Source organism: Anabrus simplex, chromosome 8, assembly GCF_040414725.1.
Source record: "Anabrus simplex isolate iqAnaSimp1 chromosome 8, ASM4041472v1, whole genome shotgun sequence".
NCBI lineage: Eukaryota > Metazoa > Arthropoda > Insecta > Orthoptera > Tettigoniidae > Anabrus > Anabrus simplex.
Window position 1 is genome coordinate 208289500 of NC_090272.1, and position 15404 is coordinate 208304903.

The 15404-nt window shown below is 36.7% G+C and overlaps 1 protein-coding gene across 1 annotated transcript in view; it reads right to left on the bottom strand.

The window, feature by feature from the left end:
• CAP (Cbl-associated protein) overlaps window positions 1-15404 on the bottom strand; it is an 822384-nt gene that overhangs the window by 178041 nt on the left and 628939 nt on the right. Inside the window, exons 17-18 of the mRNA XM_068228905.1 lie at window positions 6057-6118; window positions 4464-4639 (exon numbers count right to left, since the gene is read on the bottom strand). Coding sequence (XP_068085006.1) covers window positions 4464-4639; window positions 6057-6118 — 238 coding nt within the window. The remainder of the gene's footprint in view (window positions 1-4463; window positions 4640-6056; window positions 6119-15404) is intronic.

Here is a 15404-nt window from a genome sequence, read left to right on the forward strand (position 1 = left end):
TGCCTGGTGTGAAAATGGGAAACCACGGAAAACCATTTTCAGGGCTGCCGACAGTGGGATTCGAACCTACTATCTCCCGAATACTGGATACTGGCTGCACTTAAGCGACTGCAGCTATCGAGCTCGGTACAAATAAGTTTGAGTGGTGCTTTCAAATGAAGGAAAGATCAAGTATGAAAAAGTTGGAACTCAAGAGAACAAATTGGGGCAAATACTTGTTTACAGGAATACGAGTTAGGGGTTGGAATAATTTACCAACAGAAGTGTTCGATAAATTTCCAATTTTTTTTTGAAGTTATTTAAGAATATAAGTTATTCAAGAATAAAAGATGCTGCTTGAATAAATTACAACATGCGCAGAAAATTTTTTTCTCCAAAGACTGATAATTAATATTTGTCAACATGTCACATCATATCCATAGTGTTCATTTTAAGATCACGCAATACTTAACGCTTGTGTTAGTTAAATGTATGAACATTAAAGGAATATTGTAAACATATTTAAAAGTAAATTTGTGTTGACTAGGCCATCATCTTATAGAAAGTGAATTTACAGGGCTACAGTCTCTCGAGGGTTGAGAACCGCTGTTATAAAGCATGTCAGTGTGTGAAAGATAAATAAAACCTCCCACACCAGAAGAGATTATTATCTATGATAACCACTTCCACCAACAAAAATGCAGTTAATAAGAGATAAATATTTTTAGGGACCAAACTATATGGTAAATTGTCCCAAGATTAATTATAGCACAAAAGCAAACACATGCAGATGAAAATGACAGACAGTCCACCATAATCCAACACCATAAAGTAAAAGCAATTATAGAGAGGAAGTATAAGAGAGACCAACCAACCTTTCACCCATCAGGCCGTGCTGCGAGGACCCACCATGGCTGAACTTCAAATGGCATGCCATAGCCTAGGTTAGTGCAATACAGGACTTCACAAAGTATACTGGTCTTAAATTATAACATTCTGTTCAATATGCTAATAAAACTTAATGAGATTTGTACCAGAACAAAGAGATGACTGACTGATCATGTAGCAATAACTAATTTTCGATTTTTTAAGAATAGGAGAACTGTAGTATCTGTCTATATGACAAACCAGTTTATCATCAACTGGTTGAAATTCTTATCAATGATAAATGGTTAAAGTAAGGCACTGGTGTCACGATGTTAGGTTTGTACGAGGTGGGATCAGGGGAAAGTACCTGGACGCCACTGCTCACTCTGTTGCACTGCATCACTGAGATGATGTAGGAGGGGAGAGAAAAGATAAATATACAGTGGTGCCGACTTTGAGGAAGGGGGTGAACAAGGCGTTTTCTGCCCCCCCTCCCAAATGATCTTAGTGGGGCAGAGTGCCATTTTGTCCCCATAAAAATTCTCCTCCTAGATGATAAGTCCCCTTAAAATGTGGAGTTTGGTAGTCTTTGGAGGCTGTTAAGGCATTATATCTAGAGAAGTTTGTAGATGGTTTTCTATCAAGAAATGAGATTAGAAAGTGGGCATTACTTTAGAGTACATTTCCTAATGGAGACTGTTCAGGCAGTACGTCTGGTGATAGAGCTTTTCAAATTTCATATCATGAAATGAATAAAATACAGCGCGGTAATAGGATATGTATAAGGGCCGGATTTTTAAAAAATGCATATGCACATATGCAAATGCATAGTTTGAACATTAGTGTATATATAAATATATTTTTCTCTTATGTGTGATTGATTATCTAAGATTTCTGAACAAAATGAAAAATATAATGAATTCTGTATATTTTACATCCCTTGGCAACACGAGAAGCCTTCCCTGATCAAGGACAGTGCTTTCAGTGTCGCAGATGGATAATGACCCTTTTCACAACAGCTATTTCCTTCTTTCTGACATTTCAACCTATAAGCAACTACATAAGTAGAATCAGGCAGTCTTTGCCAGAAGAATGTTCCAAGCAATCAGTGCAAGTGTACAAGTATTGCCCAGTTACGTGCATCGACGTAGAACTATCATTTTCAGCATATAAATTCATTCTGTTTGACAACAGAAAGTCATTGACCCCTGAAAACATTGAAAAACTGTTAATAACCTACTGCCATGAATCATTTTACAAGGAATGAAACATGTTTATCAGTTTAACACCGAGTAAAAATTAAATAATGCATTTGGTAAGTGTATTTTGTTTCATTTTTAGTGCAGATTTTTGTGCACATTTTCAAAAATTTTAGTGCATATATGCATGCATATTTTTGGAGTTTTTAGTGCATATGAATCTCGGCCGTAGATATGTATTAAGAAAATGTATTTATGAAGCAAGTTCTAAGTTTTTTACTTGTAATTATTTTTGATAGCTTCATAAATAAAAAATCCTTGAAAATATTTATTTATGAACCATGTTCTATTTTTCTGTTTACTTTTGAATAGTACTGAAAACTCCTTACATAAGACTTGTTCAAAAATGTATTTGAGAAACAAGATCTATTATTGTTCTGTTTTTTCTGTTTGTTTGTAAATATTGTTATTAAATAGAAATGTTTACATTAATAGTTGTTCCTCATTTCACATGCCTGTGTTCATGTTAATCATGCCTCCCCCACCCAATAATTACCCGAAGTCACCTGAAACTATGTACCACTACCATTATTCTCCAGCAGGAGTTGGCATGTATCATTAGGCTGTGTGGGCAGTGAGAAAATATGGTGGTAATTAAATTTATTTCTTGCAATGATAATTCTAACGCATCAAAGCAAGATCAACAATTTTTGACAGCACGAGACTGTCAGCCACATGAATTTCATCTTAGCATGAATAATGTGTATGGTGAAAAATGTGTACCGAAGATGTCAGTGAAGTACTGGGTAGACATGTTTCGGGCTGGATGTAAGCAAATTGCAACCTTCTATATAACAGGCAGGCACATCTGACTGCATAGACAATACTGCATGGGAAGACCAACGGAGGAGCTTTCCTTCGGTTACAACAGAGTTTTGTGTACCATTTAGCACAATTCAAAATACTGCAAAGAAGAAATTGTTGTACTGAAAAGTCTGTTTGCAATGGGCTCTACAGATACTGACTGTGGGGTATAACAAACTCAGCACTGGTTTGTGTCCTCAACACTTGTGCTAGTATGAGGATGATTGTGACAGGAATTGTCCAGTAAAACTGCCAGTATGCAATGAAAGCATGCCAGCTCACCAAAACCCAAGAAATTCAAGATGCACCCTTCTGCGGGAAACGTAATGATGACAGCAATTTTTAACCACAAATGGCTACTTTTTCTTGAGTTTGAAGAGCATGGCACTACACTCAGACTCTGGATAACTTGCAACAGGATGAAGTGTCAGTATGTTGAGGGCAAAACATGTCCCATTTAACTGATAGTCTGTTTATGTAACCAATATAAGTGGAAATTAAAGTACTGAGTAGGTGGATTAAAGAACACCTTATTATTTATTAAAGTGTCAGTATGTTGTCGTCTGGTATTATTATTCTTTACAACAATACATGTCCACATGTTACAGGGATCGTCCAAGAGACGTACAGTAAGTGGAGAAACACCCGACAGCTGACCTGTCACCTTGTGACTTCCATTTGTTTGGGCCTCCCAAGAAATTTCCAAAGGGGGAACATGAAACCTGATGATCTTGGGCTGCAATGCTGGAATTTTTTTTTTCATGGTATCCAATACTTGGTGAAGCAATGTTATGCAGAAGAAGTAAGATGGTAATTAATTTTTATTCCTTAAATTAAACTTTACTGTTTCTGTTTACTTTATAATTTCATTGTATTGGTTAGTGTTAGTGAAAGCGTCTGGTTTTCAGCTGATCACACCTCAAACTTGAGTACATTAATTTCAATGTTAATATGTTTAAAAAAAAAGATCACATTTTCTATGGACCTATATTTTTCCAGATTAATTGCACTTTTCTTTCTCTGTTCTGGCACAAATTTCCCACATGTAAAATCTCTTCAGTCAACTTATTTCTCAGAAAAGTTTTAAAATAGGCACTCTTTTGAGTACATAATTTCAAGGTATATCCATTCATCCAACACTAAAAAATTAACAATTTTAATTTACCTATTTGTTTTATCATTCTCATGTACATTGTAAACAAATCCTAAGAATCCTCCGTAAAAAAAAAAAAAAGATTAAAATTTTAATATGTAATAAAGGAGACAAGAAATTGAGTTCCTTTTCCATCAGAATATAATGGCATATTGTACTTCGAGAAGCAATCTAGAGTATATTATTTTATGCATTTATCATTGCAATTATTGCTAATTTTTATAGACCAAAGGTTTTAGAATAGTTGGTTACATAGAATCACTCCTCAGAATCTTTATAACAAGTAAAAAAGCACATTTAAAAAAAATTCATGTTTCTGAAGCTATTTTGTTGGATGATATGGATATAGTTGCTAGAAAAACATAAAACATAAAATGTAAAATGTATCTCATGCAACTTACCTTTAGGTCGCTCTGGGGCAGGTTTCCGCAGCCCTTGGAGAGGCACATCACCTCCCTTCTGGATGGTCTTGTACGCCATCTTCTGTTCAGCAGGACTAATCTGGTTTTGAAGGTTTTCATCCCGTCTCTTAAAAACTAGTGTTGAGTCACTCTCATACCCCGATTCTTTCAAAGCACTGTCAAGAGAAAAGGAAAGTTCTGTGAAGAGCCAACCTCTACTATTTGAATATGATAAAACAATTTTAATTTTCAGGTATTTCCTATCTGCTTAATCATCCTGATTTAGAATATAAGTAAATCCTACTAGCTGCCAATACTCCGCAAGACATATTAAAATGTTAATATCATGATCATATTTCAAACACAGTCTACACATAAAATGCTTCTAATGATTTTGCGTACAGAAATAAAATATATAGGGGATTTTAAACCAGAAAATCAAACAGTATCTAAAATGCAAAATGAAATAACTATGTTTTAGGGATATAATTAGCCTTAAGACAAATAAAAGTAAAAAATTCAAGTAGATTAATATTGTGGAGAAGATGTTTCTGTATAAGCCATACTTTGTGCCCATTCTCACATAATCTAGGAACATGTACAATGAAAGACAGAGAGGTTAGTAAACTGCAGGCATGCAAAATGACGTTAGTATGAAGTATCCTCCAAAGAATATGCCAGGACAGTGTACGGAACGATGACATCAGGATGAAACTGAAAGTGGACTCGGTAGTAGAAAGACAAATGACTTTTAAACTAACAAGGTACGTACATGTAAAGCGAATGCCTGGCACAAGAACACCACGAGGATGCTTAGAAAGAAGGATTGAAGGAAGAAGACTAGTAGGAAGACCTAGGAAGAGATGGCTACACCAACTGAGAGAGAGGATGTGGAGAGAAGAGGGAACTGGGAGTTAAAGGTGAGAGAGGAGGCATTTCTGGACAGACAATGATGGCAAAGACTGATTCAATATTTCCCTACCAGGCATGCTGGTGGGGTTCAATGATGATGATGATGATGATGATGATGATGATGATGATGATGATGATGGTAGTGGCAGTATTTAAAGACAATTTTAAGTCTGAATGTGTGGACAGATGACTACTTCAGCAAACTGCCAATGAACATTTTTTAATACCGGTACTTCTGTTGTTCATTTATTGTATACTCTTGTATTGTTAATAATTTGAGTATGTTCTCTTAGTTTTTACAATTGACTTTATGCTGCACCGACATAGATAGAACTTATGGCAATGATGGGATAGGAAAGAACTAGGAGTGGGAAGGAAGCGACCATGTCCTTAATTAAAGTACAGCACTAACATTTGCCTAATGTGAAAATGGGAAAACATAGAAAACTTTCTTCAGAGCTGTTGACAGTGGGATTTGATCCCACTATCTCCCAAGTGCAAATGGCAACTATGTGACCCAAGTTGTGCAGCTACTTGCTTGGTAAAAAGACAACTTCTGCTGTAAGGTAAAATTTCCAGCAACGTGGCATCTTTGAAAACCGTGAAAGAAAGTAGGGGGTGTAAAACCAATAACAGTACTATTCATAATATTGGTTTGGAAAAGAGTAGGATAATACTTACTAAGTCATGAATGGCTTGTTTGAAGGTGTTGAAGGTGCTGTTCGGTGCTGGTTCGTTGATGCCTGCTGTGAGAAAAAGAAAATATTGATAAAATACTATCAAACATGTTTTATAAACACAACCATTTTTGGAAGTTCACAAATAATGTATTACTCGGGGCTTCCTGGACACTGTCTGAATATCTGACACTGCTCCAACCTATCATCAACCCATTCTCATTTTCTGATTTTACATAAACTTGAGATGAATAATCAAATCTGAGTGTGCTAATAAAAGGGTAAAATACAATGATATTTCCAAGACCTCTAATATAATCTCAAAAAACTTATTAGAAGCTAGAGTACTGGTAATGCTTTTCCTCATACTCTCTTTCATTGTGACCCTACCGCTGGTATCACAGAATCAGTTCCCACACCAATAACAATCAGTGTACGATATTTGTTTCTCACTTTTCTGGAGTTTAATATTAGTGAAATATCATATACAGTAGGTTTGTACGTTGTTGTTATGAGTTTTATGATCTATTAAAGTATAACCACATACACTTAATTGCAAAGTTATGTTATATTTATCTTTGGATGTGCTATTGAACTAAACTGGCATACTTTCTTGTTCTTCAGATAGTCAAGTGGAAATGAAATAATCTACATTATCCTTAGTTCTCTTCTTTTATTTTCCTCACATCAGGGTAGTGTCAAAAGGTGAATCAAAGCAATCAGAATCTGAGGAAATTTAGTAGAAACTATAAAGTGCTTGGACTAGACTGTCAAAAGACAATATAAGAACTCTGGTTGTCTCATTTTAAGATTGTACCTCTATATGTAACACTGCCAGACAACATACAGAATGGCAACATTTGACAAAGACTACAATCACTCTAATATATAAGACATATTACTTTGCTACTATATTGTAATCTAAACTTTGCCATAGCTGATATGTATATACATTTTTATGACACTCTGTAGCTTCCACCCAAGTCCCAGCCTTATCCATGGCTGTGACAATATGAAAGCTGCTGGGGTATGGGTTGTGCTGAGTAATGACATTTGGAGCACAACCAGTGCGTCCAAGTGTTACGAAAAGCACTGCTCATAGGGTTAGTCATGCTACAACAGCACTGTCTGGCTCAGTGAGGAAAGCAATGGCAAACTACCTCACTCCTCATCTTGCCTGGTACGCCTCATTTTGGTGGCACCATTTGATTTTGTGGTTTCCCTATAACTGCATAGCTTTTGGATGTGCTATTTGAGAATCCAACCAGCCTCTGGGCTGATGACCTAAGATACAACACTCTGATGCCCACATTAAAGTTTGTTACTTTTATTTTTATTTTTGAGAGCTATGAATAGAACAGACTTTTTACATAGTCTACTAGGTAGGCTTAAGTGCCAAATTTTATCAACCACAATAAAACAAGCATTGTATAGTCAAAACCCAAGATATGAATGCTGGAATGTTGTTTTATCCTTTTGGAGATTTTGTCATTAATCTTTTGTACCTTACCCATTTCCCATATTAACCTAACATGTAGAATACCGGTAAGAGGAATGTGACCGAGAGAACATTAGAATACCGGGCGAGTTGGCCGTGCGCGTAGAGGCGTGCGGCTGTGAGCTTGCATCCGGGAGATAGTAGGTTCGAATCCCACTATCGGCAGCCCTGAAAATGGTTTTCCGTGGTTTCCCATTTTCACACCAGGCAAATGTTGGGGCTGTACCTTAATTAAGGCCACGGCCGCTTCCTTCAAACTCCTAAGCCTTTCCTATCCCATCGTCGCCATAAGACCTATCTGTGTCGGTGCGACGTAAAGCCCCTAGCAAAAAAAAAAAGAACATTAGAATAGAAACAAAGGTACACTGTTATCAACTCATGAAACTTCTCTGCTTTGTGCCTTATTCATTGTAACTGTTCTAATAGATATATACTTGAAGAGTGAACGATAAACATCTCCATGAAGTTGAAAATCTGAAGTTACATAACCAATGAGTTAAAAATTCGCCTTTAATAGTGCAGCTATTACATTTACATAATTGAGATGAGGGGATAAATTACAATATAAGACATTCATTATTTACAACATAATTGAACCCAAGCATAAGTTATTAATATGAAGAGCAAGGGTTTCTCTCTTCACGAGTCTTCCACCTCTGGTCTAGTTAAGCTGAAAGTTAAGTATTTTCATGTTAAGTCAAGTCATAGAAAATTTAATTTATAGCATACTGAGCTAATTATTAATATTATAAGTTAACATTATACAAGAGTGTGCAAGAACAAGACAGGGAACACAAATATCCATGCTTCACAATAACACAAGGAGATCTGGGAGGAGAAAAGTCAAAATTAAATCACAATTCCCATGCACAAGTGACAGTCCATCCATGCATGACATAGAAGACAGTTGCTGGAACACACAAGTGAAGAGTAATAGATTATGTAATTCATGCTGTTATTTAAACACCTAAACACACAAAAATAAAATATTATATTCACAGAACATTCAACTCATTCTAGGAAAAGGAATACAGCCTATATAAACAGACAATAATAAATGAGGATAGTATATATAATTATTATTACTGCCCGTAATACCAACAGCACCACATTTCCATATAGAAAAAAAAAATCACGGCATACACAAACCGAATTAAAGTACTGTATTATAGCTTTATATACAATCATTTTTAAATATCATCATATCATTTCATTGTCTGTGGCAAGACCATTTACTGAGGAAGAGTGTGTAAGATTTTGGGACTTCCAACTACCGGTATTTAATAGTTAGTTGCTTCAGACACCTAAGGTAGCCTTAAAGTGTTAGACGTTTTGCTAAGTGGTGATGGAGTGTAAGAAATTAATGTAGGCCTAACAGCTCACAAGCTCTGACAGACAGATGCTTATCTAACTAAGTGCAGCCAGTAAAACAGTAGGATTTGCAATGAACTACAACAAAATAAAACTAATGTTCAATAGGCCATCAAATTATAATAGATGGAAATGCACTGCAGTACGTTGACAAATACGTTTATCTAGGCCAACTGATTTTGCTAACACAATGAATGGACAAAGAAGTAAAGAGAAGAATAATTCAAGCTTGGAAGGTCTTTTGTGGGCTGAAATTCATACTGAAGGATAAATCACTAAACAGGAAGCTCAGACTAGAGGCACTCAACACATGCACCATTCCCATATTGATTTACATCTGTCAGACTTGGTACTTAACAGTCAAACAAAAGAGAGCAACAGAAGTACCATATGTCAAAGGAAAATGGAAAGGAAAATAGTGGGCAAATCATTGAGAGACAGAGTTCCAAATAAGAGACTCAAAGAAATTACATCTCCAGAAAACATCACGTAACAAATAGCGAGAGCAAAGTGGAAATGGGCAGGGCACATAGCGAGGCTACATCAGGACAGATGGGCACAGAGGTCAACCGTGTGGGATCCCTACACAAGCAAGAGAAGCTGCGGCAGACCAAGAGGAAGATGGGCAGATGACTTCTGGCAGCCACTAGGACCACACTGGATCAGGACAGCGTGATCCAGAATTGATTGGAAAGGGATGGCAAGGCGATGGTTCAAGTAAAATGTGGAAAGTGAAAATGTGTAATGTGGTAAAATAAGAGTTATCACCGAGCAAGTTGGCCCTGTGGTTAGGGGCACGCTGCTGTGAGTTTGCTTTTGGGAGATAATGGGTTCGAACCCCACTGCCGGCAGCCCTGAATATGGTTTTCCATGGTTTCCCATTTTCACACCAAGCAAATACTGGGGCTGTACCTTAATTAAGGCTATGGCCGCTTACTTCTTACTCCTAGACCCCTCCTGTCCTATCGTCACCATAAGACCTATGTGTGTTGGTGAGACATAAAGCCAATTGTAATAATGAGAGTTATGAAATAAATTTGTAGACAAAACTTATAAGAGTGTAGTGAATAGTGTTGAAATAAGTACTAAATATAGCATAAGAAATGAAAAAATCTCACATAAGGGAAGGAAAAATGTTAAAAGTAGATATAAACTAAACCAGTGGAAAAAGACTATAAAAAATAACCAACAACCAACTCACATGACTAGCTCACCACGCGAGATCAATCAAACAGACCTCCCCCACTCCCCATCTTATTTATTGAAGATGTACTTAACCCGTGAGGGGTCGCGTTCGGTCGTTTCAACCATTTCTTTTTATTTTGATCAATCATTCTGCGTACACTGTTTATTATACTTCCTATCCCTCAGTACCTTTCAATGGACTTGTTCACACTTTTGTCACAACACTGTTATCCCTCTCCACTCCTCTCCTTCAGTGAGTAACAAGCTGGCTATCCGGTAGTTTTGTTCGCATGCGACTCCTCACGTTACCTGTCTCCGTTCTGTTCAACCATACGTGACTTATGGCGTAGACTTATTTATAATGTGGAAAGTGCACTGTTATAATTCATTGTTGAGTAGAGGGAGAAGGAGCATTGTCTAGATGTGTGTTAAATTAAATTAAACGTCATTTAAAAAGTAATTTCGATAAACAGAATTTAATTTTTATTTTCAATTTCATCAGCAAAAGGCAATCTCATTATTATAATTATTATGTTAAAAAGTGTTTTTGTGTGTTTAAATAGTATTATCTTATATTATTGTAACAATAAATAGCGTATTAAGTAAGCGTTTGGTGTTTTATTGATTTCCAGTCTAAACGACCGTCCGCGACTCCTGACGTTACACTCAGCATTCGCCCCCTTGCGGCTTGAGTAAGTATCACGAACTTTGTGTATCAGTGAAATTAATATTACAATAGAAGCCTGTGGTATGAGATGTCAAAATAATCCAAATGGGGAAATCAGCTATTGATCATCATACACAAACTCATAATTATGGCAAAGCTTACTGAGGCTTCATTTAAGGGACTTGGGACAACTATGTCCACTGAAAAAACAAATAATAGATGAAACTGAATGTAGAAATCTAATGCATATAAAGGTCAATACTAAGGCAGGTCAGTGTGGGAGAGTGTGGGGCTGCTAGATGTACAGTCTTACCTAGAACAGAACGTTTTCGTCTCATTTTCTTCTTTGTACGGTGCGCATTGTAAAGCGAACACTGAATGTTCCATCTTTTAGGAAAGAAATTCTCTGTTTTAAAATCTTGCAATTTAGACCATAGTAGGCCTACTACTTTTAAAAAGTACATGAATTTGATCAAAGGGTACAAAATATTCAGTACTATTTGGTTCAGAAGATCACTCATCACTACCAGTTCCATTCACATCGCATCCGTTGAGAGTAGCATCTCTGGTAGTATGGATCTCGTAGATAGCTCATCTATTTGTAGTTTATAGTATGTGAAGATGTAAGGTTTATCCTAAACTGTTTCTCTCTCATTCCTTTCAATTAACCCCCTCTTTCTACTCCAATCTGCCATTGTGTTTATCTTGTATATTTCCATCCCTAACTTCTTCCTGGCTTTCTATATTTAATTTTAGTCCCATGAACTTAACATTCGTGAAGACCATCTGAAAAGCTGGTATGTCTTCTTCTTCCATCGTTTCTCCCCACACCTGTGTCGAACGTGTAGATTTGGCCCTGTTTTACGTCCGGATGCTCTTCCTGACGCCAACCTTATTTGGAGGGATGTGATCAATATTGCATGTTTCTGTGGTGGTTGGTAGTGTGGTGCATGTCTGAATATGAAGAGGAATGTGTTGGGACAAACACAAACACCCAGTCCCCGAGCCAAAAGAATTAACTAGATGCGATCAAAATCCCCGACCTGGCTGGGAATCGCACCCGAGACCCTCTGAACCAAAGGGATCAACGCTAACCATTCAGCCAAGGAGTTAAACATTTGGAAAGCTGGTGTGTTTTTGTAATTTATCGCAAGTGAATTGGAAAAGAAGTGATTGTGCCCTATATCTTTGATATCATTATTGCACCAGCAGAAATGGCCATGTGATAATGCTGTTGAAGAAATACTGACCTGCAGCATATATATCATTAATAATGAGAATTCTTTGGTAAAACTCACATAATATTGAACTTTAGATCACAGAACCTTTCCAGTGAAAGTTCTAAGCTGAAATATTTCAGATAGCTGTTTTTGCAGGCTCAATGATGACATCATCATCTGCATGAGTTGAAGTGGGAAGCGTGTAACTTCTAGTACAGATGAGAGAAGGGACTTGAAGACTCTTCCCTTCCCAGGATAACTGTGATCCCTCAAACTAGTGTTCAGTCTATGGCAGAGCTGGAACCAAATGCAGGCAAACAATCTGGCAGCCCATACAGTGGAAGCAGACTGTGACAAATCTACAATACATCAAATGTCTATGAAACACCATTTCAAAATCTAGTGGAAGAGCCCTGCTTCAGCTTACAAAGTGTAAAGCTGACTATATAAATCTGTATGCCTTGATATCCATAGATATTTGCATTTGATGTTTGAAATTTTTTGTAAAAAAATAAAAAATAAAAATAAATATATATATATATATATATATATATAAATAAATAAATAAATAAATAAATAAATAAATAAATAAATACATAAATAAATAAATAAATAAATAAAATTTAAAAACTTAATAAGACAAAGGAAGGAAGAGTGACAGACAGAGAAAAGGATGTGATTGACACACATTATAGAGGAGGATTACAATAAGGACAAATATTTCAATGTCTGGTAAAAGGTAACTTTTCTTTCACCTTGATAGAAACATCAAAATATTCTCCTTTGTCATGTCAAATTATGATATGTCTGTTCACTATTCTAGTGCCTCATTAATCCTATCTTTCTCCCCATTATTCCTTTCCTAGCTTGATTATATTACCTGTATACAAGCTGTGTTTGAATAATACCACAGTCAAAATATTTAATGGTAATCAGTTTTTTTAATGTGCATCATACATGATTTAAAAAGTAGTGGAAAGTACAGCAGAAAAAAAAATTAATGAACGTTATTACACAAATGAACTGTACATTTAACTGTTCCATTTTTGTCATACAAGTTTTGATGATCTTATGAATAAACAATCTAAAAGCAAATGTGGATGAACATATCACACAGTGAGCATTCATGGGAAAAGCACACAACACACACACATACATATCATATCCAGGGAAACACTCAGAGCAACACGGGGTGATACTGAAGCAATATTAAGGTACATATATCAGTTTTTGAAATTAAAGTCATGATCTCGCAATACGAACAATTATTTGTTTGAATAACTGGACACATCTCCTAAGTCTTTCCAAGAAATAGACCATGAACATTCACATTTTAAGTTAAAAGGTCTTTAGGTCTTTCAATATTTAGTCACACTGGTGTGTAGCTAAGAGCCCTTAAATGTGATATAACCACATTGTTGCTTCTTAATCAATAATGAGCTGTAGGTAGCCCTGTACCTACAGTACTTCATCCTAGAGTACTACAGTACTGGGCATTCAATATTAACCTTTTTAAAAATGTTGAAGATATTTCATTCATTAATAGAGTAAGTAAACTTGTCAACATAGCTCTGAACTGAACAAGAATTAAAGTATTAAGGGGAGACGTGCACAAAATCCCTCAAAATGATGATTTTTTTCTTTTTGCTGAAACTGCTAGCGTATTATGTTGGGAATCTAGTCTCAAAAGTATTTGGTTGACTTCAGTACCTAAGGGCACTTAACAGTTTAAATTCTTACAATACATGTGCATCAGGTGCCATGCCCCCTTCTTCATTTATTGCTATTTTTCATCTTTGCTGAACTCTTAATATCTGTTTACTCTAGCAGTTGATGGTATCATACTTAGGGGTATTGAAGAAGGGTGTGAAGCATCATTTCCAGTTGGTCCATCATGGCGATTACCGCAGAAAGTTTATTTTGATTTGAGTGATACGGTGTGAGATTGTGTATTGTCAAACTGAATGGCCATTTCCTGACTTCATTTTACCTTGTCAGATGTACCTTTTCTCTTGAACTTCAAAAGGTATCAATCTGAAACTTGATTGACAGGCAGGCTGAACACTATAACATTCTTTCCTGCAAGGAAATTGCAAAATATGTAATTCTATAGACTTGAGAGTTTCTTATACAGTGAAACTCTGTTAAGAAGTTTTTCAAGGGACTGCAAAAAAAAAACTTCTTAAGCAGGAAACTTCTTAAAAGGGGTAATGCCCAAAAACTTATTCTATACTTTGAAATACATGTGAAACACACAGCCAACAGATTTCCTTGTTTGTGAACAATACCGAAATAGGCCGATATATAAGAGCTGCTTACAGAAAGCCACAATATAAAAATTCGATTATCATGACAATATTTTTAGAGATAAAGTAAAATAATTGAACATACCATATTATAAATATATTTGATAAGAGAAGGGAACATATTAAGTTATATAAAAACGTTGCAAGGTTTGATTATTTTAGCAGGCAGAACCATGTCCTTCCACACTTCCCTTCCCTGCGAACTTACACTCTCTGCTTCGCAACAAATTGTTTTGTAAGCGAAAACCAAAAACCCCATGGCACTACAGCCCTTGAAGGGCCTTGGCCTACCAAGCGACCGCTGCTCAGCCCGAAGGCCTGCAGATTACGAGGTGCCGTGTGGTCAGCACGACGAATCCTCTCGGCCGTTATTCTTGGCTTTCTAGACCGGGGCCGATATCTCACCGTCAGATAGTTTCTCAATTCTAATCACGTAGGCTGAGTGGACCTCGAACCAGGTCCAGGTTAAAATCCCAGTCCTGGCCGGGAATCGAACCCGGGGCCTCCGTGTAAGAGGCAGGCACGCTACCCCTACACCACGGGGCCGGCTTTGTAAACGATGCCGGCTCGATTTTTAAAGCGTTCCAGCCACCCGCTCGACGCGGTAAAAGGTACCCTTAATTTGCATGTGGCTTTCTCCTGCACAATAGTCCCACTGAAAGGTATGTTTAAACTTCGCTGCTGTTTAAACCATATTAGCAGAACTTGTTCTATTTCATCGTACTTTTCAGATTTAACTTCCTTACAATTTGCTGAAGTATTCCCTGCAGAAGCAGAGATCTCTTCTTTCTTCGCTATAATATCGTTCAAAGTAGACGGCGGCATCCCCAGCTCCTTTGCCAAAGCAACACGAGAAAGTGTAGATGACGCCACTTTCCTTATAATCTCCACTTTGTCTTTTATTGTTAGTGCCTTTCGCTTGATCTCTTTCCTCTGAGTTGCGCTCATTTTCACTTTTTTTAAAAAGCTTGTACGTTGATATTACAAGTAGGCTACAAGTAACTTCACCTACTCCTATTCATACTAATTACGACGCTACACTATGCTTGGCAATCCGTAGCTTAGGCTTACAAGAAGCAAAGACAAGACGTGTACTAGTTTGTTA